This window comes from Pygocentrus nattereri, chromosome 2, assembly GCF_015220715.1.
Source record: "Pygocentrus nattereri isolate fPygNat1 chromosome 2, fPygNat1.pri, whole genome shotgun sequence".
In the NCBI taxonomy this organism is placed as follows: Eukaryota; Metazoa; Chordata; class Actinopteri; order Characiformes; family Serrasalmidae; genus Pygocentrus; species Pygocentrus nattereri.
Genome location: NC_051212.1, coordinates 54,610,151 through 54,636,260, shown reverse-complemented (window position 1 = coordinate 54,636,260; position 26,110 = coordinate 54,610,151). Strand labels below are relative to the sequence as shown.

Below are 26,110 nucleotides of genomic sequence, written 5' to 3'. Positions count from 1 at the left end.
ACACCCACCTTGTGCTTCCACTCACTGGCCACTTTATTAGAAACACCCACCTTGTGCTTCCACTCACTGGCCACTTTATTAGAAACACCCACCTTGTGCTTCCACTCACTGGCCACTTTATTAGAAACACCCACCTTGTGCTTCCACTCACTGGCCACTTTATTAGAGACACCCACCTTGTGCTTCCACTCACTGGCCACTTTATTAGAAACACCCACCTTGTGCTTCCACTCACTGGCCACTTTATTAGAAACACCCGCCTTGTGCTTCCACTCACTGGCCACTTTATTAGAAACACCCACCTTGTGCTTTGACTAACTGGCCACTTTATTAGAAACACCCACCTTGTGCTTCCACTCACTGGCCACTTTATTAGAAACACCCACCTTGTGCTTTGACTAACTGGCCACTTTATTAGAAACACCCACCTTGTGCTTTGACTCACTGGCCACTTTATTAGAAACACCCACCTTGTGCTTTCACTAACTGGCCACTTTATTAGAAACAACCACCTTGTGCTTTGACTAACTGGCCACTTTATTAGAAACACCCACCTTGTGCTTCCACTAACTGGCCACTTTTTTAGAAACACCCACCTTGTGCTTTGACTAACTGGCCACTTTATTAGAAACACCCGCCTTGTGCTTTGACTAACTGGCCACTTTATTAGAAACACCCACCTTGTGCTTCCACTAACTGGCCACTTTATTAGAAACACCCGCCTTGTGCTTTGACTAACTGGCCACTTTATTAGAAACACCCGCCTTGTGCTTTGACTAACTGGCCACTTTATTAGAAACACCCACCTTGTGCTTCCACTAACTGGCCACTTTATTAGAAACACCCGCCTTGTGCTTTGACTAACTGGCCACTTTATTAGAAACACCCGCCTTGTGTTTCCACTAACTGGCCACTTTATTAGAAACACCCACCTTGTGCTTCCACTAACTGGCCACTTTATTAGAAACACCCGCCTTGTGCTTTGACTAACTGGCCACTTTATTAGAAACACCCACCTTGTGCTTCCACTAACTGGCCACTTTATTAGAAACACCCGCCTTGTGCTTTGACTAACTGGCCACTTTATTAGAAACACCCGCCTTGTGTTTCCACTAACTGGCCACTTTATTAGAAACACCCACCTTGTGCTTCCACTAACTGGCCACTTTATTAGAAACACCCGCCTTGTGCTTTGACTAACTGGCCACTTTATTAGAAACACCCACCTTGTGCTTCCACTCACTGGCCACTTTATTAGAAACACCCACCTTGTGCCTCCACTTACTGGCCACTTTATTAGAAACACCCGCCTTGTGTTTCCACTAACTGGCCACTTTATTAGAAACACCCACCTTGTGCTTCCACTCACCGGCCACTTTATTAGAAACACCCACCTTGTGCTTCCACTAACTGGCCACTTTATTAGAAACACCCACCTTGTGCTTTGACTAACTGGCCACTTTATTAGAAACACCCGCCTTGTGCTTTGACTAACTGGCCACTTTATTAGAAACACCCCCCTTGTGCTTTGACTAACTGGCCACTTTATTAGAAACACCCGCCTTGTGCTTTTAGTAACTGTCAACTTTATTAGAAACAACTAACTTATGTTAGTGTGTTTCTGATCAAATGGCCTATGAGCATTTCCATCAGAGCTTAATACACGGACTCTGAGACCACACGTGCACACGTACGTGAAATTACTTAACAACTTAAAACGTTTCGAGTCTGTTATGATTTAGGCAGGCAGTCTGTTATGATTTAGGCAGGCAGTCTGTTATGATTAGGCAGTCAGCACACGGCACACAGACACTAGACACACAGGCTTAAATCGCCCACGGCAACATCAGCCTCACAGCTCCGGTGCTCAAACTTCAGAAGCGAACTTCAGACACGTTTAGCTGATGGACTACACGCGGGGTCAGAGGGACTTCACTGAACTGTCGCTTTCAAGTGTATTAGTATATTAAATTAAACAACAACGGTGCGTACAGACGATCAAAACCAGGACACATTAAACAACTCACGATATCCTGTTGACGACGGCATCTTCATCTTCATGGTCATCTGTTGACAGGAAACAGTGACATCAGTAAGTGGCCTACACTATGGGTCAAACATTATAAAGCACTACTAAACCTGTGAAAATGACTAACAGCAGCAAAAAACTCGACTCAAGCCACGTTTATATGTGGTTTCAAATTCAAATCAAATTCGTTTTCAGGACGGGAGGAAATCTGACGAGTCTCTCGAGCGGCACAATCGTCTGACCATCATTTTTTTTTATTGAGAACCATTTGTCACTGTGGAATTAGACCTCAGCATTTAACCCGTCCGTGCAGTGAAACACCCACATACATGCACACTAGTGAACACACGCACTAGGGGGCAGTGAGCAGCCCAATAGGGTAACCCCGAGCCAGGTTCAAACCGCCGCTGTACGGATCGGCGGTCCTTGATGTTACCGCTGCGCCACTGGGGTACTTTGTGGTTGAAGTGACCCAGAGTGACCCAGAGTGACGCAGAGTGACCCAGAGTGACGCAGAGTGACCCAGAGTGACCCAGAGTGACCCAGAGCCAGGCTCGGTAGTCCGTGGAGTTACCGCTGCACCACTAAGAAGCATCATCAGGAGATCGCGGTGATGCTCAGCCATCCACGGCATTCTAAACAGAACCAATGCCTCTAGTAAAGAACCCCTAAAGAACCGTCTTTAAGGCTGCACAGAACCCTTTCACTGAACCGGGAGAATCTGCGTTTAGCTGCAGAGCAGTTATTGTTATTATTATTATTTTATTATTTATTTTTTTTTTTTTTTTTGGTGTCATTGTTTTCAATTTTAGCGTTTTTCTTCTTACCCTACTTGAGTTTATTTATTTATTTTTATTTGTTAATCTTATTTATCTTTAAGTTTCTTAACCGTTTATTTTCCTTATATATTATTTTAATCATAAATATTTTTTTATTGGTGTCTTTCATTCGGTATTCTTATCATTTTAATATTTTTATCATGGTTATTTTCTGGGCATTGTTTTAGATTTTATCTTTTTTTCCCCTACTATTCCTACTTAGCTGTTTTATTTATTTATTTATTGGTTTATTTTTATTAATGATCTGCTTCACAGTTTAAATTGACGGTTCTGATTTGTTCATCTTAACTGTCTTTTTTTATCTGTCTTAAAAATGGCTTTAATCATTTTTTTGGTGTTATTTTATTTTCTTGGATATACGTTTAAATGGATGTTTACTCTTTTTAATCTACTGTTTTACAGCAGAATGCTCAGCTACACGAGGGTCGCCCTCAACGTACTCAGAGCTCAAATCAAGTGATTGACTGAAACTGATCTGACCGCATGTTTGTGAAGTACCGTCCGCCGTCCATCCCATGAAAACAGACAGCGTGACTTTGCTCAGGAGAAAGAGAAGCTGATGTGCTCACCACTCTTCCTCTTGTAGCGTGTGATGATGCAGTAAGACACGATGTACAGCACCGCAAACAGGAGGAAACAGATCTGAGAAAGGAAAGAAAACAGAAAACTGTTAGAAATATTTTAACAAACGTGCATTCAGTGCAACGTCATCTGACCCCCCACCGCCATCAGACACCCCACACTTACAGATCCGCCTTACTGGTGCACAGCTAGAGACTGCAGCTCGTGATGGCCTGACCACAGAGCCACTGTTGTCTGGCAAGGCAGGTGTTTCTAATAAAGTGGCCAGTCAGTGGAAGCACAAGGTGGGTGTTTCTAATAAAGTGGCCAGTCAGTGGAAGCACAAGGTGGGTGTTTCTAATAAAGTGGCCAGTCAGTGGAAGCACAAGGTGGGTGTTTCTAATAAAGTGGCCAGTGAGGGGAAGCACAAGGTAGGTGTTTCTAATAAAGTGGCCAGTGAGTGGAAGCACAAGGCAGGTGTTTCTAATAAAGTGGCCAGTGAGGGGAAGCACAAGGCAGGTGTTTCTAATAAAGTGGCCAGTTAGTGGAAGCACAAGGTGGGTGTTTCTAATAAAGTGGCCAGTGAGTGGAAGCACAAGGTGGGTGTTTCTAATAAAGTGGCCAGTGAGTGGAAGCACAAGGTGGGTGTTTCTAATAAAGTGGCCAGTGAGTGGAAGCACAAGGCAGGTGTTTCTAATAAAGTGGCCAGTGAGTGGAAGCACAAAGGTGGGTGTTTCTACTAAATTGGCCATTTAGTGGAAGCACAAGGTGGGTGTTTCTAACAAAGTGGCCAGTTTCAGTCATGTATTGTATGTATTGCATGTATTGCAAGACGATAACCGCTCCAAAAAAAAAAAAAAGAAAAAAAAAAGGGCAGGTCAGAAGGTCTTTAAATCTGTGTTTCATCCTATCGACATGCTCCTACATAACACAGCCACGTTCTGGATGCTCTGCCTTGGCCTATTTTGAGAGGGCAGTTTTGATGGATGAACGTATCTGGACACCTGTCACAGAGGTACTTTTACACCTAGCACAGCTGAGCCCTTAGAGGTTGTGTGTCGGTGGACGGTGCAGCCTCTCAGCGGTGTGAGCCCAATAAGGCGAGGCGAACTAGCATTACCAGATTGTTTACTGAAAGCAGCTGAGCAGGCCATTCATCACACGGGCGTAGCACTCATTCACTAAAGCAACAGTGGCAGATTAAGGATGGCGTGAAAGCAGGTGGGCGTTTTCACCTGTTATAAAAAGCTTCCACCGAAACGTGATCTGGAACAAGCCGACAACACAATATCAGCATTTCCGCGGCTTAGGCTGCGAGGGCCAGCTGCTTCTGAGCGCTTTTCCACTGCCACATCCAAGCTTCAGTGCTCCTGTGCCAGGTTCTTCTATGTGCCAAAACTCCTGGCCGTTCCACAGCCCGTGATCCTCACCTGGCTAAACCATGTGTTTAGGGCTGCCACCAATGGTGGCAAGAAGAAACTTCTTAAAACCCCACTTTTCTCAAAGATTCGCCAGTGTTTTCTGACCTGGGGTTTGTTCTTAGCTCAGAACAGAATCTAAACACACTCAAGAGCACAAAGGTGAGAACAGTTCTGCGCTTTAAGAACACGTCAGGAATCCCACTTTCCTCAAAAACACATTTAAGAACAAACTTAGGAGGATATTGGAGAACGAGACCCAAGATGTATGACTACTAATTCTTACCTAGTACTTGCAGCACAACAGCTCAGCGATCTAAACAGCTATTACAAACATAAACAGATCTGTATATAAACTACACTATAGAGTATAATGTAAATAAATAAACTATATATTAAATTTACATATATATATAAAATGATAACATAGTCCTAGTTTCTGATAACGTAGTCCTAGTTTCTGATGACGTAGTCCTAGTTTCTGATAAAGAAGTCCTAGTTTCTGATAAAGAAGTCCTAGTTTCTGATAAAGAAGTCTTAGTTTCTGATGACGCAGTCCTAGTTTCTGATGACGTAGTCCTAGTTTCTGATGACGCAGTCCTAGTTTCTGATAAAGAAGTCCTAGTTTCTGATGACGCAGTCCTAGTTTCTGATAAAGAAGTCTTAGTTTCTGATGACGTAGTCCTAGTTTCTGATGACGTAGTCCTAGTTTCTGATGACGCAGTCCTAGTTTCTGATAAAGAAGTCCTAGTTTCTGATAACGTAGTCCTAGTTTCTGATAAAGAAGTCCTAGTTTCTGATGACGTAGTCCTAGTTTCTGATGACGCAGTCCTAGTTTCTGATGACGTAGTCCTAGTTTCTGATGACGCAGTCCTAGTTTCTGATGACGCAGTCCTAGTTTCTGATGACACAGTCCTAGTTTCTGATGACGCAGTCCTAGTTTCTGATGACTCAGTCCTAGTTTCTGATGACGCAGTCCTAGTTTCTGATAACGTAGTCCTAGTTTCTGATAAAGAAGTCCTAGTTTCTGATGACGCAGTCCTAGTTTCTGATGACGTAGTCCTAGTTTCTGATGACGTAGTCCTAGTTTCTGATGACGCAGTCCTAGTTTCTGATAAAGAAGTCCTAGTTTCTGATAAAGAAGTCCTAGTTTCTGATAAAGAAGTCCTAGTTTCTGATGACGTAGTCCTACTTTCTGATGACGTAGTCCTACTTTCTGATGACGCAGTCCTAGTTTCTGATGACGCAGTCCTAGTTTCTGATGACGTAGTCCTAGTTTCTGATAAAGAAGTCTTAGTTTCTGATGACGCAGTCCTAGTTTCTGATGACGTAGTCCTAGTTTCTGATGACGTAGTCCTAGTTTCTGATAACGTAGTCCTAGTTTCTGATAACGCAGTCCTAGTTTCTGATGACGTAGTCCTAGTTTCTGATAAAGAAGTCCTAGTTTCTGATGACGCAGTCCTAGTTTCTGATGACGCAGTCCTAGTTTCTGATAACGTAGTCCTAGTTTCTGATAACGCAGTCCTAGTTTCTGATGACGTAGTCCTAGTTTCTGATAAAGAAGTCTTAGTTTCTGATGACGCAGTCCTAGTTTCTGATGACGCAGTCCTAGTTTCTGATGACGCAGTCCTAGTTTCTGATGACGCAGTCCTAGTTTCTGATGACGCAGTCCTAGTTTCTGATGACGTAGTCCTAGTTTCTGATAAAGAAGTCTTAGTTTCTGATGACGCAGTCCTAGTTTCTGATGACGTAGTCCTAGTTTCTGATGACGTAGTCCTAGTTTCTGATAACGTAGTCCTAGTTTCTGATAACGCAGTCCTAGTTTCTGATGACGTAGTCCTAGTTTCTGATAAAGAAGTCCTAGTTTCTGATGACGCAGTCCTAGTTTCTGATGACGCAGTCCTAGTTTCTGATAACGTAGTCCTAGTTTCTGATAACGCAGTCCTAGTTTCTGATGACGTAGTCCTAGTTTCTGATAAAGAAGTCCTAGTTTCTGATGACGCAGTCCTAGTTTCTGATGACGCAGTCCTAGTTTCTGATGACGCAGTCCTAGTTTCTGATGACGCAGTCCTAGTTTCTGATGACGCAGTCCTAGTTTCTGATAACATAGTCCTAGTTTCTGATAACGTAGTCCTAGTTTCTGATAACGTAGTCCTAGTTTCTGATAACGTAGTCCTAGTTTCTGATGACGTAGTCCTAGTTTCTGATAAAGAAGTCCTAGTAAACACACTCGCATATAATGAATAACTCTATTCAGCATTTCAGAGATGGAATCTAGTTATCATCTAGAGCTAGTCGCACAAAAGTCTGTAGACACCAGTGTTTCTTCTGAAATTAGCCTCTACTCTTCTCAGAAGGCCCTACACTAAAAGTTGGAACATCGCTGTGAGGATCTGATCTCCTCTCTCTGTAGTAAATTCATCTTTTAATGTGCACCCATGGCCTACTCCACAGAAAAGCACAGCCCAACAGAACGGGACGCGCTGGAGCAGCGTGAGCTCACCATGCCCCATGCCCAGCGTGGGCTACAGGGTCATGAAGCCTCCCAGCACTGGGCTGTGAAGCAATGGACCTGCTTTCTCTGGAGCGATGGATCCAATATCCAGTACCTTTATTGACCTGATCATCCAACATCAGTACCCGACCTCACCAATGCTCAATCAAATCCTCACAGCAATGTTCAACATCTAGATAACGTAGCCCTAGTTTTTGATAACATAGCCCTGGTGAGTGATGGAGCTCCATCCAATACCTTTACTGATCTGATCATCCAACGTCAGTACTCAACCTAACCAATGCTCAATCAAATCCTCACAGCAATGTTCAGCATCTAGATAAAGTAGCCCTAGTTTTTGATAATGTAGCCCTGGTGAGTGATGGAGCTCCATCCAATACCTTTACTGATCTGATCATCCAACATCAGTACTCAACCTAACCAATGCTCAATCAAATCCTCACAGCAATGTTCAGCATCTAGATAAAGTAGCCCTAGTTTTTGATAATGTAGCCCTGGTGAGTGATGGAGCTCCATCCAATACCTTTACTGATCTGATCATCCAACATCAGTACTCAACCTAACCAATGCTCAATCAAATCCTCACAGCAATGTTCCATCATCTAGATAAAGTATTCCTAGTTTTTGATAATGTAGCCCTGGTGAGTGATGGAGCTCCATCCAATACCTTTACTGATCTGATCATCCGACATCAATACGTGACCTCACTAATGCTCAATCAAATCCTCACAGCAATGTTCCATCATCTAGTGTAAAACCTTCCCAGAAGAGCAGAGGCTGTTGGTGCAGCAAAGAGAGCAAATTCACTATTTCCACCCTTCATTTCAGAAGCACGAAGTCAGCTTCCTATTCGAATTTCCCCGTTCCACCTTAAATGGCGCAGTAGCTGCACTCTGGCGTCTGAGGCGCCAGAACCTAACAACTGCGCCATTTAAGGTGGAACGGGGAAACTGGAACAACAAACTGGCGAATAAGAAGCTGACTTCGGCTTCGTATACCCGACTGTGATTCACCTTAAATACTCGGTGGGTAGAACTGGAGAAGGCGGTGAAAGAAAATAGGAGCCCCCGACTTATAAACACGGCGCGTTTCTGAGACGCGTCTGCTAGCTTAGCTTAGCTTAGCATAGCATAGCGCTACAGGGGATGTCAGTGGAAAGCTAGCGCGCTAACGCATTAGCAGGAGCTTGTTTACGTGCTGCTCCCGCGCGCTAACACGGCGAATATGAGTGTATATGTGGGGATAAAACGCCGAGCGGGTCCTGAAACCGCGCTCAGCGCCCAGCAGCTCAGCTGGGGAGGCTGCTCGGCTCACGGCTACACGACACAGCTTCTGGCTAGGCTAAGCTAAGCTAGGCTGAAGTTAGCGCTAAAAGAGTGTGTCTCCCTCCCTCACTGTGAGTGTGTGTGTGTGTGTGTGTGTGTGTGTGTTTACAGCGAGTGTGTGTGCGGTCAGTTTACTCACTATGTACTCTCGAACCTGACTGTGGAAATTCTGCTCTCTGATCGTCACTTCGTCTTCTTCCATTCTTCATATTGCAGATGCTCATCAGAGTGTCTGACCTGATCTCAGCTCACAGCGTCTCTCTCTCTCTCTCTCTCTCTCTGCTCTACTCCTCTCTCTCTCTCTCTCTCTCTCTCTCTCTCTCTCTACTCCTCTCTCTCTCCCTCTTTCTCTCTCTCTCTACTCCCCTCTCTCTCTCTCTCTCTCTCTCTCTCTCTCTCTCTCGCTCTCTCTCTACTCTACTCCTCTCCCTCTCTCGATCGCTCTCTCTCTAATCTACTCCTCTCTCTCTCTCTCTCTCTCTCTCTACTCTACTCCTCTCTCTCTCTCTCTCTCTCTCTCTCTACTCCTCTCTCTCTACTCTACTCCTCTCTCTCTCTCTCTACTCCTCTCTCTCTCTCGCTCTCTCTCTCGCTCTCTCTCTACTCTACTCCTCTCTCTCTCTCTCTCTCTCTCTCTACTCCTCTCTCTCTCTCTCTCTCTCTCTCTCTCTCTCTCTCTCTACTCCTCTCTCTCTACTCTACTCCTCTCTCTCTCTCTCTCTCTCTCTCTCTCTACTCCTCTCTCTCTACTCTACTCCTCTCTCTCTCTCTCTACTCCTCTCTCTCTCTCGCTCTCTCTCTCGCTCTCTCTCTACTCTACTCCTCTCTCTCTCTCTCTCTCTCTCTCTCTCTACTCCTCTCTCTCTCGCTCGCTCTCTCGCTCGCTCTCTACTCTACTCCTCTCTCTCTACTCTACCCCTCTCTCTCTCTCTCTCTCTCTCCACTCAAAACAGAGACTCCTGTCTACAGATACACCACACTACAACACTAGAATAAATAAACTATTGTTATTATTATTGTTGCTGTTGTTGTTGTTGTTGTTGTTACAGTACAGCATCAGAAAAAAAATCTCTTTATTTAACAGGATAATAAATAATAGTAATAACACTAATAATTACAGCCTTAGAAAAGCATCATAGTAAACAAGTTACTAAATGTGATGATTTATTTAAATTTTGTAAAGATAGACCGCAGTAGTAGTAGTGTTACCATCATTTGTTTATTATGTATTATTTGTCATATGCATTAATCACATATAAAGCAATGTTCAGTCTTATTTTGTTAAATGTAGTTAACAATTCAATTATATAAATTATCAAATGTGAACATTTATTTGTTTATAAATCAGCTGTTGGTTGTTGGTTAGGTGAGTTTATATATATTTATATATAAACTCATATAATCTGAACATATAAATATACTCAGATCAGAAGTTTGAAACAGTAGAAACAGTAGCTGCGGTTCAAGGAGAATCAACTGATCTACAAAAAGATCATGAGTTTTCACTGAAAAGCTCGTCTTTGGTTATGAAGAGCTTGTAAAACAGCCTGTAGAGAACAGAGAAGGTACTGAAGTCCATGTTTGCTTTGGAAGCAAGATCTTTATGTAATACAGTGATTCCACAGTCCAGTGTTACCCTTTAAATCACCACCTCATTTACTGCTGGTCAAACCTCTGGGTGAAGCACAGCTGTATCAGACGCAGTGATGGTGAAGACGGCGACTGCTGTACTGTCGGCACTGCTGCTGTGTGTCGGGGGCGCACTAGCGCAGGACTTCATGTCGCCGACCGTGAACATTATGGAAGAACTGGGGAAACTGAAGAACATGGAAGAACGACTGAGAACCTTGGAAGAAACGGTGCAGAACCAGAGGGTCTTGGTGGAGCAACTGCAGAAGGAGAATGAAGGTTATTCTTAATGCTAAATCTTTGGCAAATTGATCACAGCAAATGGGATAAACATGACATAAATACTTTGATCATTTGTAAAGCAGATTTGAGTGTGGCCTGAAGAGTCAGTGCCATTCTAGGGCTTTGTGCACATGGACACAGGTATTTCGTCCAGGTTTGGGTTACCAACAATGGCATGTAACTGTGCAGTCAGGATTAAAAAAAAATAATGAAGTGGTGCAGTGGCACAACCGTCTAAGCGTTGGCCCAATCATGAGGAGAAGGGGAGTTCAAATCCCTGGTGAATCATCAGGAAATGGGGAGTTCAAATCCCTGGTGAATCATCAGGAGATGGCAAGTTCAAATCCCTGGTGAATCATCAGGAGATGGGTAGTTCAAAACCCTGGCGAATTATCAGGAGACGGGTAGTTCAAATCCCTGGTGAATCATCAGGAAATGGCGAGTTCAAATCCCTGGTGAATCATCAGGAGATGGGTAGTTCAAATCCCTGGTGACTCATCAGGAGATGGAGGGTTCACATCCTTGGTGAATCATCAGGAAATGTGGAGTTCAAATCCCTGGTGAATCATCATGAGATGGGGAGTTCAAATCCCTGGTGACTCATCAGGAGATGGGGGGTTCAAATCCCTGGTGAATCATCAGGAAATGGGGAGTTCAAATCCCTGGTGATTCATCAGGAGATGGGGGGATTCAAAAACCTGGTGAATCATCAGGAAATGGGGAGTTCAAATCCCTGGTGAATCATCAGGAGATGGCGAGTTCAAATCCCTGGTGAATCATCAGGAAATGGGGAGTTCAAATCCCTGGGGAATCATCAGGAAATGGGGAGTTCAAATCCCTGGTGAATCATCAGGAGATGGGGAGTTCAAAACCCTGGTGAATCATCAGGAGATGGGGGGTTCACATCCTTGGTGAATCATCAGGAAATGGGGAGTTCAAATCCCTGGTGAATCATCAGGAGATGGGGAGTTCAAATCCATGGTGACTCATCAGGAGATGGGGGGTTCAAAAACCTGGTGAATCATCAGGAAATAGTGAGTTCAAATCCCTGGTGAATCATCAGGAAATGGTGAGTTCAAATCCCTGGTGAATCATTAGGAGATGGGGGGTTCAAAACCCTGGTGAATCATCAGGAAATGGGGAGTTCAAATCCCTGGTGAATTATCAGGAGATGGCGAGTTCAAATCCCTGGTGAATCATCAGGAGATGGGGAGTTCATATCCCTGGTGAATCATCAGGAGATGGGGAGTTCATATCCCTGGTGAATCATCAGGAGATGGGGGGTTCACATCCCTGGTGAATCATCAGGAGATGGGGAGTTCATATCCCTGGTGAATCATCAGGAGATGGGGGGTTCACATCCTTGGTGAATCATCAGGAGAAGGGGAGTTCAAATCCCTGGTGAATTATCAGGAGATGGCGAGTTCATATCCCTGGTGAATCATCAGGAAATGGGGAGTTCAAATCCCTGGTGAATTATCAGGAGATGGCGAGTTCATATCCCTGGTGAATCATCAGGAAATGGGGAGTTCAAATCCCTGGTGAATTATCAGGAGATGGCGAGTTCATATCCCTGGTGAATCATCAGGAAATGGGGAGTTCAAATCCCTTGTGAATCATCAGGAGATGGGGAGTTCAAAACCCTGGTGAATCATCAGGAGATGGCGAGTTCAAATCCCTGGTGACTCATAAGGAGATGGGGAGTTCAAAAACCTGGTGAATCATCAGGAAATGGGGAGTTCACATCCCTGGTGAATCATCAGGAAATGGGGAGTTCAAATCCCTGGTGAATCATTAGGAGATGGGGGGTTCAAAACCCTGGTGAATCATCAGGAAATGGGGAGTTCAAATCCCTGGTGAATTATCAGGAGATGGCGAGTTCAAATCCCTGGTGAATCATCAGGAAATGGGGAGTTCAAATCCGTGGATCATCAGGAAATGGAGAGTTCAAATCCGTGGTGAATCATTAAGAAATGGGGAGTTCTAATCCCTGGTGAATCATCATGAGATGGGGAGTTCAAATCCCTGGTGACTCATCAGGAGATGGGGGGTTCAAATCCTTGGTGAATCATCAGGAAATGGGGAGTTCAAATCCCTGGTGACTCATCAGGAGATGGGGGGGTTCAAAAACCTGGTGAATCATCAGGAAATGGGGAGTTCAAATCCCTGGTGAATCATCAGGAGATGGCGAGTTCAAATCCCTGGTGAATCATCAGGAAATGGTGAGTTCAAATCCCTGGTGAATCATTAGGAGATGGGGGGTTCAAAACCCTGGTGAATCATCAGGAAATGGGGAGTTCATATCCCTGGTGAATCATCAGGAGATGGGGGGTTCAAATCCCTGGTGAATCATTAAGAAATGGGGAATTCTAATCTCTGGTGAATCATCAGGAGATGACGAGTTCAAATCCCTGGTGAATCATCAGGAGATGGAGAGTTCAAAACCCTGGTGAATCATCAGGAGATGGAGAGTTCAAAACCCTGATGACTCATCAAGAGATTGAGAGTACAAATCCCTGGTGAATCATCAGGAGATGGCGAGTTCAAATCCCTGGTGAATCATCAGGAGATGGGGGCTTCAAATCCCTGGTAAACACAGTCATTAAAGCAGCTTTTACCATTTGAGAAATGTCGCTAAAGTTCAGCCTTTTCTCTCTCAGAGTGATGCAGAGAAACTTGTTCATGCATTTGTTACAGCAGAGTTGATCACTGTAATGATCTTCTTACTAAGAAAACTAGACATCCCTGACAACTCGTACAAAACGCAGGCGCTTCCTAACAGAAACAAAACAGAGATCAGATCAGTCCTGTTTTAAAAGAGCTGCACTGGCTGCCTGGATCGTTCAGGATAGATTTCAAAGCTCTGCTAATAGTTTTTAAAGCTCAAAATGACCTTAAAGCACTGCTTACATCACAGAGACAAAGACACTGACAATCTAAGATCTGCAGACAGTGGAGCTCAGTTCAGCTTTTATTAGACAGTCGAGCTCAGAGCTCACTTTTACGAAGTGTCTAAAAACGTCTCTCTTTAACTCGGCATTTAACTACAACTCTACGTCACGTGGTGTTTATCTTTATCTTCTAATTGGAACTTTTTCATTTTCTTCTGATTTTAAATAAATACTAATGACATCTCTTATAATTATGTTTTATCACATATATTTATGTGTGTAAAGCACTTTGAGCTGCCACCATGAAAAATGCAATGTAAATCATTTTAATTTTAATTTTAATAAAAAAAATATATATTGTACAGACAGAAAGGTGGCCTTTTCTGCATCGCTGTTAGCCTTTGGAAGTGGATATACTGGACCATTCAGCTCTGTGACATCGCCACTGATCTACAAAAAAGTCGTCACTAACTATGGAAATGGCTACGACTCCAACACAGGTACATACAGTAAACAGATCAGTTCAATACTGTGGAAATATTTCAGCAGTTTAAGCTGCTTTCACATTGAAAATGGAAAGTGGGCTGTGATTATGTACTGAATTTATACAAAATCATAATACAATTCTGCATAATTCAGGATTTTACATGTAAACAGCTGATTCAGTTTGGTGTGAGATGGTTCAGACGACTTTACAGTGGTGCTGATGGGAACCAGGCGTCGCCATGACTACAACACAGATATAGACACTTTATTTACCATCCAGAACCTCCAGAGAACCTACACGAGTCTTCTGAGTTTATATGGAATGTTGATGATGATGTTGAAAATAGTGGAAAATCTGGAATACTGAGTTTTCTTTGGGGACTATTTTGCCGCACAGCGCCCTGCATGTCTCCCTCCACCATGAATGGAGTTGAAGTTCTCTAAACTCTCATAAAACAGCGTCTCAGTCATCAGGCAGTGAATTCAGAACCAGTTCATGTAGGAACTTTCTGTGAGGAGCTTTTAGAGGGACGTCTGGTTCCTATCACCAGCACTGGGACTCGGTACGTTTATCTAGAACGGAGCGTTTCACGCTAAACCACGCTGAACCGCTCTGATTACATCTCAACAGTATAATTATGCAGAAACTTTGAAAAATCTTTTTCTCTTTTCAGGGATTTTCACTGCGCCGCTGAAAGGAGTTTACTACTTCCGATTTTACGCTCACTGTCACATTGGCATCAAAATGGCTGTCAGTCTGTACAAAAATGATAAGGTGCAGTGCTCTGTGTTTTCTGTGAAGCCTTTGAGCAACGGCAACGCCAGCAATGGGATCGTTCTCATTCTAGACAAAGGAGATCAGATCTACACCAAGCTTTGGGACAAATCCTGGGTTTTTGATGATCCACAAAGCTACACAAGTTTTGGTGGATTTCTGCTTTTCCCTCTGTGAATGTCTGTAACATTCAGCTTTTTGCACAGGCAAAATCCAATGTGCGATGTTCCTGATGAATAAACCTTGCTTTCAGAGGCAGCCTGGAGTTGTTGTAGTGAATGTTGTGAACAAGGACAGGCTCAGGGACCTACTCTGTGAGCTTGTGTCGCCCACTACTTCTCCCGTTTATAGTAACAGCACTTACAGTTGAACAGGGCAGCTCTAGCATGACAGAAATTTGACCCTCTGACTTGTTGGAAAGGTGGCGTCCTAAGACACGAGGCATGTCCCTTAGCTCCTCATTATACCCCAATCTTCTGCCAATGTTCATCCATGTAGGCTACATTGTATGAACCTCTTAGCAACAGCAACCACTCTTTTGATGGGTGTCCACATACTTCCGGCAGATATTTGTGCCCACTTATGTCACTGATGTCCCAGCTATTAGCAACATAAAGATGAAAAGACACATATATATATATATATATATATATATATATATATATATATATGTGTGTGTGTGTGTGTGTGTGTGTGTGTGTGTGTGTGTGTGTATATATATATATATATATATATATGCATATATGCCCTCCGCCCGATGACCGCTGGGATAGGCTCCAGCAACCCCCCGTGACCCTGAGGGAGAAGTGGCTTAGAAAATGAATATATATATATGTATGTCCAGGGTGTATCCTGCCTTCTGCCCAATGACTGCTGGGATTGGCTCCAGCACCCCCAACTCCCCCCAAGCGATCCTGAGGGAGAAGCGGCTTAAAAAATGTGTGTGTGTGTGTGTGTGTGTGTGTGTGTGTGTGTGTGTGTGTGTGTGTGTGTGTGTGTGGGTGGGTGTGTGTGTGTAAAGATCATGATGAACCAATCCACAGACATGAGGCACATACTACAAAGTAAGTGGATACCATTGTAGTATTAAATGGTAGCATAACATATTTTAATTAAATTGCATGGCTGAATTTTTTTAAATGAAAATATAAACATCAGATTGGTATGAAATTCCATATATTGTTTAACTATATGACACAAAAAGGACAGAAATAAATGAAATCATATGCATTTGATAAAATTAATAATAATACGGGATGTGTAGGAATATTACTGCATTTTCGTTCAAATCTTACGAAATCTGATGAAAAAGCTTACACTGCTACAATGTAGACACAATACCCTGTTAGAAAGGTTCAGTGCAGGTATGGTTTTTATACTTCAAGGTACAAACAATGTAAATGTTCCCTCATAGGTACAACATTGGTTATAAGGTCCAACTGTGTACCTTAAATACGTTTTTTCTCAGGGAAGATGTACATAGTCACAGTTGACTTTTATCTTAGCTGCCGCCACTGTTTTCCATTCCTAACAACTAACCAGAACATGTATACACAGTCAGTGACTTACGCTATATTGCCAAAGGTTTTCACTCACCCATGAACCATTCAGTCACTTCCAAGGCCACAGGTGTATAAAGCCGAGCCCCTCGGCCTGCAGACTGCTTCTACAGACATTAGTGAAAGAATGGGTCGCTCTCAGGAGCTCAGTGAATTCCAGCGTGGTGCCGTGATCGGACGCCACCTGTGCAGCAAGTCCAGTCGTGAAATTTCCTCACTACTAAATATTCCACAGTCAACTGTCAGTGGGATTATAACAAAGTGGAAGCGATTGGGAACGACAGCAACTCAGCCACGAAGTGGTCGGCCACGTAAAATGACAGAGCGGTCAGCGGATGCTGAGGGGCATAGTGCGCAGAGGTCACCAACTTTCTGCAGAGTCAATCACTACAGACCTCCAAACTTCATGTGGCCTTCAGATTAGCTCAAGAACAGCGTAGAGAGCTTCATGGAATGGGTTTCCATGGCCGAGCAGCTGCATCCAAGCCTTACATCACCAAGCGCAATGCAAAGCGTGGAGTGCAGTGGTGTAAAGCGCCGCCACTGGACTCTAGAGCAGTGGAGACGTGTTCTCTGGAGTGACCAATCACGCTTCTCCTTCTGGAAATCTGATGGACGAGTCTGGGTTTGTTGGTTGCCAGGAGACGGTACTTGTCTGACTGCATTGTGCCGAGTGTAAAGTTTGGTGGAGGGGGGATCATGGTGTGGGGTTGTTTTCAGGAGTTGGGCTCGGCCCCTTATTTCCAGTGAAAGGAACTCTTAAAGCTTCAGCACCAAGAGATTCTGGACAATATCATGCTCCCAACTTTGTGGGAACAGTTTGGGGACGGCCCCTTCCTGTTCCAACATGACTGCCCACCAGTGCACAAAGCAGGTCCATAAAGACACGGATGAGCCAGTTTGGTGTGGAAGAACTTGACTGGCCTGCACAGAGTCCTGACCTCAACCCCATAGAACACCTTTGGGATGAATTAGAGCAGATACTGTGAGCCAGGCCTTCTCTTCCAACATCAGTGTCTGACCTCACAAATGTGTTTCTGGAAGAACGGTCAAAAATTCCCATAAACACTCCTAACCCTTGAGGAAAGCCTTCCCAGAAGAGCTGAAGCTGTTAGAGCTCCAAAGGGTGGGCCGACATCATATTAAACCCTATGGATTAAGAATGGGATCTTACTCAAGTTCATATAGGTGTGAAGCCAGACGACCAAATACTTTTGGCAATACAGTGTATCTAGAACTTCCAGAAGGACTACAGTGACATCATTTCTCATAAAATCGGTTCCACCCATTCTTTATCAAACTGTGATTGGTTGATTCCTCCATCACTTTGTAATTATGCTAAGGACTTGTATTCAGCCCCTAAAGTCCTAGCCAATGAGAGAGCTCGCTTAGCCAAGTCTACATAGTTACCACAGAGAGATCAGTTCCTGTTCATGTCATCAGGTAATGTCAGTGTAATGTAGCAGGTTCAAATAAAGTGCTTAATGTTTTATAAACACTTTTATACATGTTTTATAAAGTCACACAGCCTATAAATTTTAAGTTCAGATTAGAAAGTTTCTTTCTTCATTCCAAAATATTGGCTTTGATCCTAATAAAGGGGCTACAAGACACCCCAAAGGTTACTGGCTGTGGTTGAAGGTGTTTAAGGAGAATCCACTGATCTACAAAAAGATGATCTTCACCTTTGGCTATAAAGAGCTTGTAAAACACCTTTTGGAGGACAACTAGCAGAAAGTTCATGTTTGTTTTGGAAACAACATGTTTATTTAACATCACTGATTCCGGAAAGTCCACCGTTACCCTTTAAACCATGACCTCCAGAGTCAAGACCAAGACTTTCAGTAGTGGAGTTAAAGTCAATAATTAATAAAACATTATTATTATTGTTTTGTAATCTTAATTATATATTGTTTGAAGGTTGAAACCTAAAAATAGTGGCTGTGTTTGAAGGAGAATCAACTGATCTACAAAAACGATGATGTTTGCCAAAAAGCTTGTGTTTGGCTATGAAGAGCTTGCAAAACAGCCTGTAGAGAACAGAGAAGGTTCAGAAGTCCACATTTGCTTTGGAAGCAGCGTGTTTATCTAAAAGAGGACAACAAGGAGGGACCAATTACCAAAGTCCAAGTCTAGTTTGGTAACTATATATAGAGGCAGTCCAGTGTTACCCTTTAAATCACCACCTCATTTACTGCTGGTCAAACCTCTGGGTGAAGCACAGCTGTATCAGACGCAGTGATGGTGAAGACGGCGACTGCTGTACTGTCGGCCCTGCTGCTGTGTGCATGGGGTGCACTGGCGCAGGAGTTTGTTTCAGCAAGCTTGAACATCATTGAAGAACTGGAGAAACTGAAGAACATGGAACAAAGACTGAGAACCGTGGAAGAAAGGCTGCACAGCAGGAGCCACATAGAAAAAAAGCTGCAGAAGGAGAATGAAGGTGATTTTACCCTTAATCTTTGACAAAGTGATAAAACATAAGCATGGGCATAAACGTTTTAATAATTTGTAAAGTTTGTTTTAAAGTTTGGCCTGAAGAGATGTTTGGAAAATTAAGGAAAAACAGTGGTCAGTGTGGAGGATGATTGCCCTCTGTGTTAGTTTCAGTGGAAGGATTTGGATGTAAAGTTTTCCAATCAGTGGACACATAATGACTAACCTATGAATCAATGTTTATTTTAACCAGCTCTGAAGACGACGGTGGAAATGATGCAGGCTACACTGGAATCACTGCAGAGCGTTAATGAAGGTGAATCAGAACAAAGTCAAGAATGCATAATGAAAAAGTTTGGAATCACTTGCCATGTTAATAATCACGATTCAGCAATAAGTTAGAAAAACGTTTTTAGATTTTTCAGTGTCAACAGTGAAGCAGGTAAGCTATCTGAAGAATAACTACACCCAAAGACCTTATTTATACCAGGGCAGCTCTAGCATGACAGAAATTTGACCATCTGACTTGTCAGAAAGGTGGCATCCCAAGACATGAGGCGTGTGCCTTAGCTTCACCCCAATCTTCTGGCAATGTTCATCCATGAAGGCTGCATTTTATGAACCTCTTAGCAACAGCAACCACTCTTTAGATGGGTGTCCACATATTTTTGGCAGATATTTGTGCCCACTTTGGCTGACAGATGTCACTGATGTCCCAGCTACATAAAGATTCAAAGATACTGGATACTAGGTCAATCCGGCAGTTTCAGCCAAGTGGTTGCTATATATATATATATATATATATATATATATATATATATATATATATATATATATTTATATATAGTGGAAATGCACTGTTCTAATAATAATAAACTATATAATAATAAAATAAACCAGCCTTGCTTAACATATGATCACATCTTTCCAAACTTCAGTTCTGCCTCTGCAGCGCCCCCTCTGGTTCAACCCCTTTATAGTTACAGATGACATTTTTGTACCAAAGTACAATATTGCACCAATATGCAAATCAGTTAACCAATGTTACCGCCCTCTGATAACACCCTACTCATGCTGTGCTCATAACTATGAAAGCAAAGGAGCAAAACGAGAAGAGAACCATACTTATGTGCTGAGCTACATACCCCCAGCACCACCTCACAAGGCTGTGGTACACCAGCTGTCAGTACCAGCTGTAAATAACCCAGTTAATCTAAGCTTGGTTTATAATAAAGACTGATGATGTTCAACATATGACTAGGTAACCAGAAGGACCGATTAAGTGAGGATTCTTGCGAGTCTCTCTAAAGCGGCTGGCATCCGATTCAGGTTTCCCTTCGCAACTTAAACTCTCGGGCAGCACACTCACTGATCCGAAATCAACAGCAAGCAAAACTGGAACTATGAAAAGCGTAAAGGTTCAGGAAAGGTTAACGTTAAATAGCCATTGTACTGTGAGCAGCTTGAATGATTTAAGGATATAGGGCCACTGCAGTAAACCCTGACTGACTAGTGATGACCTTGATGTCAAACTGAATGAAACTTGGACAGCGTTAAAAGAAATCTACTTAATTCATTTGGAATTCAGTGCATGGATTGAAATCAGGGTTATATCGGATATGGACCTGCTGAACAGATCGTTAGAAGCTGGCTGTCAAGGTTTTAGGGTATGTTCTACCGCTCGGTGCCTCTGCTGCTCGCTGCTAATCGTTTTCTGGCACCACGTTAACTCTTAAGTGGCTTGAGTCAGTGGCTCATACTGTTAAGGCTCAAGAAGCACTACCTGATCAGAAACACCCTCCCTCGTCGAAGATGGGGATGGTAGTAGAGAAATACATCTGCCTCGTAAGGCCATTTGATTCTGTCACTCTCCATATTTTCTGGTATAAAAACACAGCAGCCCACCCCTCCCCAGTTTCCCTCCCTGCCCCACCTCCAAACCCAAACATCACTGCAGTGCTCCACTCAGGGTGTAGTTACTCTTTAGACAGAAAACCACACAACAGCCTCTAGCCTTAACACCTACACCTAATCTCAGCTGTGTGAGGGTCAGTGAGTCACTCTTCCCCTTCATTCCAGCTTCCATTCTTTTCAGGAGCCTCACTTTCAGCTCCTCAAAGAAACTGCAAACATGCCTCCAAAGCTCAGTCTTAGAAGCTGGTTTCTGAAGTGATCAAACCCATTCAGTGGTGTTGAGGTCTAGACTCTGGGGTGGTCAGTCTATTGTTGAGCTTCTTTGTTTGATGTGTCTCTCTCTTAATGTGTGTGTGTGTGTGTGTGTGTAAATGTATTCACAGCCAGACAAGTGGCCTTTTCTGCATCGCTGTTTGCCTCTGGAAGTGGATATATTGGACCCTTCAGGTCTGTGGAAGCTGCACTGATCTACAGAAAAGTCTCAGCTAACTTTGGAAATGGCTACAACAACGAAACAGGTACATATAGTAAAATAATTTCTTCATGATTCAATATTTCACATGTAAACAAAATCATTCAGAATGGTTTGGTGTGAAACAGTTCAGACGTCTTTACAGTGGCGGTGATGGGAACCAGACGTCACCATGACTACAACACAGATATAGACACTTTATTTACCATCCAGAACCTCCAGAGGACCTACACGAGTCTTCTGAGCTTATATGGAATGTTGATGATGAGAAAGCAGTATGTTTTGTATCTCCTGACCACTGGGGATAGTTTTTACCTAGTGGCAGCTCAGTCAGAGAAATGTGGATGCTAAATTATACAATATATATACACATATAGTCATTATGTGACCCCGTCCTGGCCATGTCTCAGGTCCCTTGGTTGGGGAACCTTTGAACATTCTTCCTCATTCCCCAAGACACCTATGTTGGAAACTCCCTGAATGGCGCACCACTTTTTGCCCCACAGGAACTTCAAGCTCTTCTGGAGAAGAACATTCACTGACTAATGAGTTTTAATCCCTTAAAATTCACATACTTACATACTAAAACGTTATCGGATTTACGCCTTTATTCCGAGGAAAGACAGAGACAATTCCAGCACTTACAAAATGCATATTCTTGTTATGGCTCGCTGATCATCTCAGCGTCAACTAAGCCATCAGTGCTACTAGCTATATGACACCATGTGAGGCAGCATGTTGTGTCTCTAGTTGATATGTTAGCCCAGTGGCTTCGGGAGTAGCTGTGTATCAGAGCCAGATGTGTTGGATATGAACTCTCCAGGGTGGTAGATCTCCAAGACCAGGATTGAGCCATCAGCCATGTGGGCTGATGTTCGTAGGACCAAATAGACCAACTTTCATGCTCTATGGAGTCAGTTCTTTTGTTCCTGTATGAACCCCTGGAGAAAGGGAGGTCTCCCCTACCTTGAAAGTTTATCTTGCTGCTTTACTTTAAGCGTTTGTCTCAAATCCTTGGGCACCCATAATTGATTGTGGCCTTTTGAAAGGGGACTCAAGGTCTCTGTTTACCCTGCTCTTCTGTTTACACCTGAATGATTTTATTATGTCGAAATGTGTAAAAAATCAAATTCGTCACTGTCTCTCTTTTCAGGGATTTTCACTGCGCCACTGAAAGGAGTTTACTACTTCCGATTTTACGCTCACTGTCACACTGGCAACCAAATGGCTGTCAGTCTGTACAAAAATGATAAGGTGCAGTGCTCTGTGTTTTCTGAGAGGCCTTGGACCAACGGCAACGCCAGCAATGGGATCGTTCTCATTCTAGAGAAAGGAGATCAGATCTACACCAAGCTTTGGGACAAGTCCTGGGTTTACGATGATCATGAAAGCTACACAAGTTTCGGTGGATTTCTGCTTTTCCCTCTGTAAATGTCTGTAATATCCACTATCTGTTACTGAATATGAAATAAAATGAAGCAATTACACTGAATTTTTAAAGGTCAGATGAATTTCTGCATCTCACATTGCAAGTTTCATTTCCACCCCTCTAGAATGTCATTGTACTCTGTAGCATTAAGACTTCTTAATGAACTAAGGGGCTTAAACTATGACAAACAGCGTCAGACCCAAACTTTACATTTCCCAAACACTTTATATTTGGCACACTACATTTGGGTCACGTCAGGGACTACAGTTACAGACTGTAGTCCATCTGTTTCTCTGATACTCTGTTACCCTGTTCTTCAGTGGTCTTAATAAAATTACTTAAACAAGTAAAAAAAATCTAGTAATAGGGTAAATAATTTTAAATTAAGCTTAAAACAATCTCAACAGGACAAATATTAGATTTATTTACTATATTTTTACATACTCAGGATCATTTTACTTGACAAGATTTTTGCAGTGTACACAGCTATTTAAGGATAGCAAGTCAGCAAGTTGCTTGAAGACAACTGTCTTAATGTTTTTCCAATGAAATGTAGATTTCAAATAGGTCTGTATCATTTAATAGAGATGCTTGTAGAATTTTTATTTTTTTTTAAAGAGGCTTAACAACTGCAGTTTGTAATGTGTTATGAAAAACAACATCACTGAGGTGTGTACTATCTGAGGTACATCCACTGATATTAAGTGCAACACATTCTTTAAAAAGTTGGATGGTAACATGTCAAGACTACAAATAGATGATTTGAGATAACTATCAATTTCATTATATATACTCACTGGATATACACTCACTGGTCACTTTATTAGGTACACCTGTTCAGTTGCTTGTTAACACAAATATCTAATCAGCCAATCAGCCGCAGCTCACTGCATTTAGGCATGTAGAGGTGGTCAAGACAACTTGCTGAAGTGCAGACCGAGCATCAGAACGGGGAAGAAAGGGGATTTAAGGGACTTTGAACGTGGCGTGGTTGTTGGTGCCAGACGGGCTGGTCTGAGTATTTCAGAAACTGCTGATCTACTGGGATTTTCACGCACAACCATCTCTAGGGTTTACAGAGAACGGTCCGAAAAAGAGGAAATATCCAGTGAGCGGTCAGTTGTGTGGACAAAAATGCCTTGTTGATGTGAGAGATCAGAGGAGAATGGGCAGACTGGTTCCAGATGATAGAAAGGCAGCAGGAACTCAAATAACCAACCAGAATCTCTGAGGAACGTTTCCAACACCTTGTTGAAAGTATGCCATGAAGAATTAATGCAGTTCTGAAGGCAAAAGGGGGTGCAACCGTTTACTACTACAGTTACATGTACAGTACATGTTAGTTTTGATAATGTTGGGAAAACAGGATTTGCACATTAATCATTCAGCCTATCTATAAAGATTTCCTTGTGAATCTGAAGCTTGGTATAAACTACTTTGGGGCAGTCATGGGCTGGAGGTTAGGGAACCAGCCCTCTGATCAGAAGGTTGCTGGTTCAATCCCCAGAGCTGACAGTACATGACTGAGGTGTCCTTGAGCAAGACACCTTACCCCAACTGCTCCCAGAGTGCTGGAGATAGTGCTAGCCACTGCTCTGGGCCAGTGTGCTCACTGCCACCTCATGTGTGTCTTCACTATTGTTTATGTGGTGTTTGGGTTAAATGAGAAGGTGAAATTTCCCGTTGTGGAACTAATAAGGGTCACTTAATCTTAAACCAAATCGAGAGTGTGCCCTCCTGGTCACAAAAGAGTCCAATAAGACACAAATTGTCTTTGGCATTTGTCAATATGTATGTTAACATCATTTGCAAAGGCATGAGTAAAATTAGCATTGTACTGATGGTCTGTTTCTGTTGATAATTAGTTGTAGTATTCTTGCTGCACTTTTCAGAGCTGCACATAGGTACTGAAATGCAAAAATCAAGACATGATAACTGCTTGGTGAGAAAGAATCACCAAATAGAGCAGCTATACCTCCACTGTTTCTTGCGGTACGTGAGATAATAAAGTTTATTTTATAAAGTTATAAAGTTTGGTGGAGCTGACGCAAATTTGTACTGTTTCAGCACTACATTTATTTAACCATGTTTCTGTTAAAAAGCATAAGCGCAAGCCCAAAGGCTGTTATAATCATTAATTAAACAAAGCTTGTCCTTGAAAGATCTAATATTGAGAAGAGCTAACCTGTCCTCTTTCTCCATGTTCATACAGATTACTATTACAAATTTACAATATTACCTGAGGAAGGGGGTAAGCTAGTAAAGTGCTTATATATTTGGGATCACGGATGACTGGGAATGGGCAAATCATGGAATAGACCTGCAGGGGCCTGGTTAGATGACCTTTGGGTTGCACAGACAGTGCAAGCATGGACATAGCCCTCAGTCTCTTCTTTTAAATAAGGCCACCAGAATTGGTAATGGATAAACTTAAGTGTTCTCTCTGCCCTGGGATGTCCAACAATGGGTGTGTCATGCCCCCACATCAATACCTTAGTCCAGGGAGTAGTTGGGACACAGACACTCCAAGGATTAGGGTGATGGCACCTGGGTTAGGGTTTGTCTGCTGGGCCTTTAAGATCTCCTCTATTGCCACCCAAACTTGTCCCACCACTCAGGACAATGGGTTGACACTCTTTGGAACAGGGTCTTTGCCTGAAGAATTATACCATCTAGAGAGAGCATCAACCTTTGTGTTAGTTTCAGGTCAATAACTCAGAATGAAATTGAAGCTTTCGATCCCCAGCATTGTAATTTTGCTCAGTGTGAGAAAGCTTTCTAGATAAAAAGGCACATGGGTGAGTTTTACCATCAATGGTGGACTTCTGTGACAAGATGGCACCTGTATAGGGTTGGATATACATCCAACCTCATCACAAAGGGATGACTAGGATCAAGGTATACTGTATCAGGATAGGCATCTTGGTAAAATGTTCCTTAAGGGTTTCAAATCTTCTTTTGCAGCCAGCATCAATTTCACCTGTTTAGGTACACCATGGTTGAGGGTAGGTGCTGCTACACAACTAAAGTTACATACAAATCTTCTGTAGTACGGAGCCCCACTGGTGTCATCCTGTTTAAATAAAAATACGACTTAGTAAGGCATGAGAATGAGATCTTAATGCATGGCCACTACTTAGTAAGCTGCGATCTCGTTCCCACACCTTACTAAGGCCATGCATTATTTTTATTTATACAGGATGTCACCAGCGGGGCTGAGTACTTTAGAAATGATCAAACCACAAAAAGAATTGTACCTGTTCCAATGTGGTAGGAATGGGTTAGTAAAGTACTGCCATAACCTTAGCAGGATCCATAGCTATCTCTGTTGGAAAGATCAGAAATTCTAGGAAGGAGATCTCATACACATGAAACTTACACTTCTCCATCTTGACATAAAAATGATTCTCTAATAGATGTTTCAGAACATTCCAGGATCTATTTCAGTGGTCAGGTATGCTTTTTGAGAAAATTTGAATGTCATCCAGGTATTCAAAGGCAGAACCAAATCCTGAAGCACATCATTGACCAGGGAACGAAAACCAGCTGG

At 42.8% G+C, this 26,110-nt stretch overlaps 3 protein-coding genes across 5 annotated transcripts in view; 2 read left to right on the top strand and 1 right to left on the bottom strand.

The window, feature by feature from the left end:
• lmbr1 (limb development membrane protein 1) overlaps positions 1-9,018 on the bottom strand; it is a 73,526-nt gene extending 64,508 nt beyond the window's left edge. For 2 of the 3 annotated variants that reach the window (XM_017703495.2, XM_017703496.2), the window contains exons 1-3: positions 8,827-9,018; positions 3,438-3,510; positions 2,028-2,067 (exon numbers count right to left, since the gene is read on the bottom strand). In XM_017703495.2, coding sequence (XP_017558984.1) covers positions 2,028-2,067; positions 3,438-3,510; positions 8,827-8,889 — 176 coding nt within the window. In that variant the 5' untranslated portion in view covers positions 8,890-9,018. Of the gene's footprint in view, positions 1-2,027; positions 2,068-3,437; positions 3,511-4,664; positions 5,122-8,826 lie in introns of those variants that run through there. The other variant, XM_017703497.2, reaches the window with a different exon arrangement.
• Positions 9,019-10,322: 1,304 nt separating this feature from the next.
• On the top strand, positions 10,323-15,008 carry LOC108430785 (complement C1q-like protein 2). The gene is made up of 3 exons (XM_017703494.1): positions 10,323-10,595; positions 13,855-13,989; positions 14,650-15,008. Exons 1-3 carry the CDS (start codon positions 10,394-10,396, stop codon positions 14,925-14,927), a joined length of 615 nt encoding a protein of 204 aa, XP_017558983.1. The 5' UTR covers positions 10,323-10,393; the 3' UTR covers positions 14,928-15,008.
• A 3,473-nt stretch (positions 15,009-18,481) lies between these two features.
• LOC108430784 (complement C1q-like protein 2) lies at positions 18,482-22,623 on the top strand. Its single transcript, XM_017703493.1, has 4 exons — positions 18,482-18,752; positions 18,999-19,061; positions 21,043-21,177; positions 22,285-22,623. The coding sequence occupies exons 1-4, from the start codon at positions 18,551-18,553 to the stop codon at positions 22,560-22,562; spliced, it is 678 nt and encodes a 225-aa protein (XP_017558982.1). The 5' UTR covers positions 18,482-18,550; the 3' UTR covers positions 22,563-22,623.
• The last annotated feature ends 3,487 nt before the right edge of the window (positions 22,624-26,110 follow it).

Coding starts and splice junctions, on each gene's coding strand:
- LOC108430784 (XM_017703493.1), top strand. CDS start 18,551: ATGGTGAAGACGGCGACTGCTGTACTGTCGGCCCTGCTGCTGTGTGCA. Junction 19,062..21,042: donor ACTGCAGAGCGTTAATGAAG/GTGAATCAGAAC, acceptor ATGTATTCACAG/CCAGACAAGTGGCCTTTTCT. Junction 21,178..22,284: donor TGGCTACAACAACGAAACAG/GTACATATAGTA, acceptor CTCTCTTTTCAG/GGATTTTCACTGCGCCACTG.
- LOC108430785 (XM_017703494.1), top strand. CDS start 10,394: ATGGTGAAGACGGCGACTGCTGTACTGTCGGCACTGCTGCTGTGTGTC. Junction 10,596..13,854: donor ACTGCAGAAGGAGAATGAAG/GTTATTCTTAAT, acceptor TATATTGTACAG/ACAGAAAGGTGGCCTTTTCT. Junction 13,990..14,649: donor TGGCTACGACTCCAACACAG/GTACATACAGTA, acceptor TTCTCTTTTCAG/GGATTTTCACTGCGCCGCTG.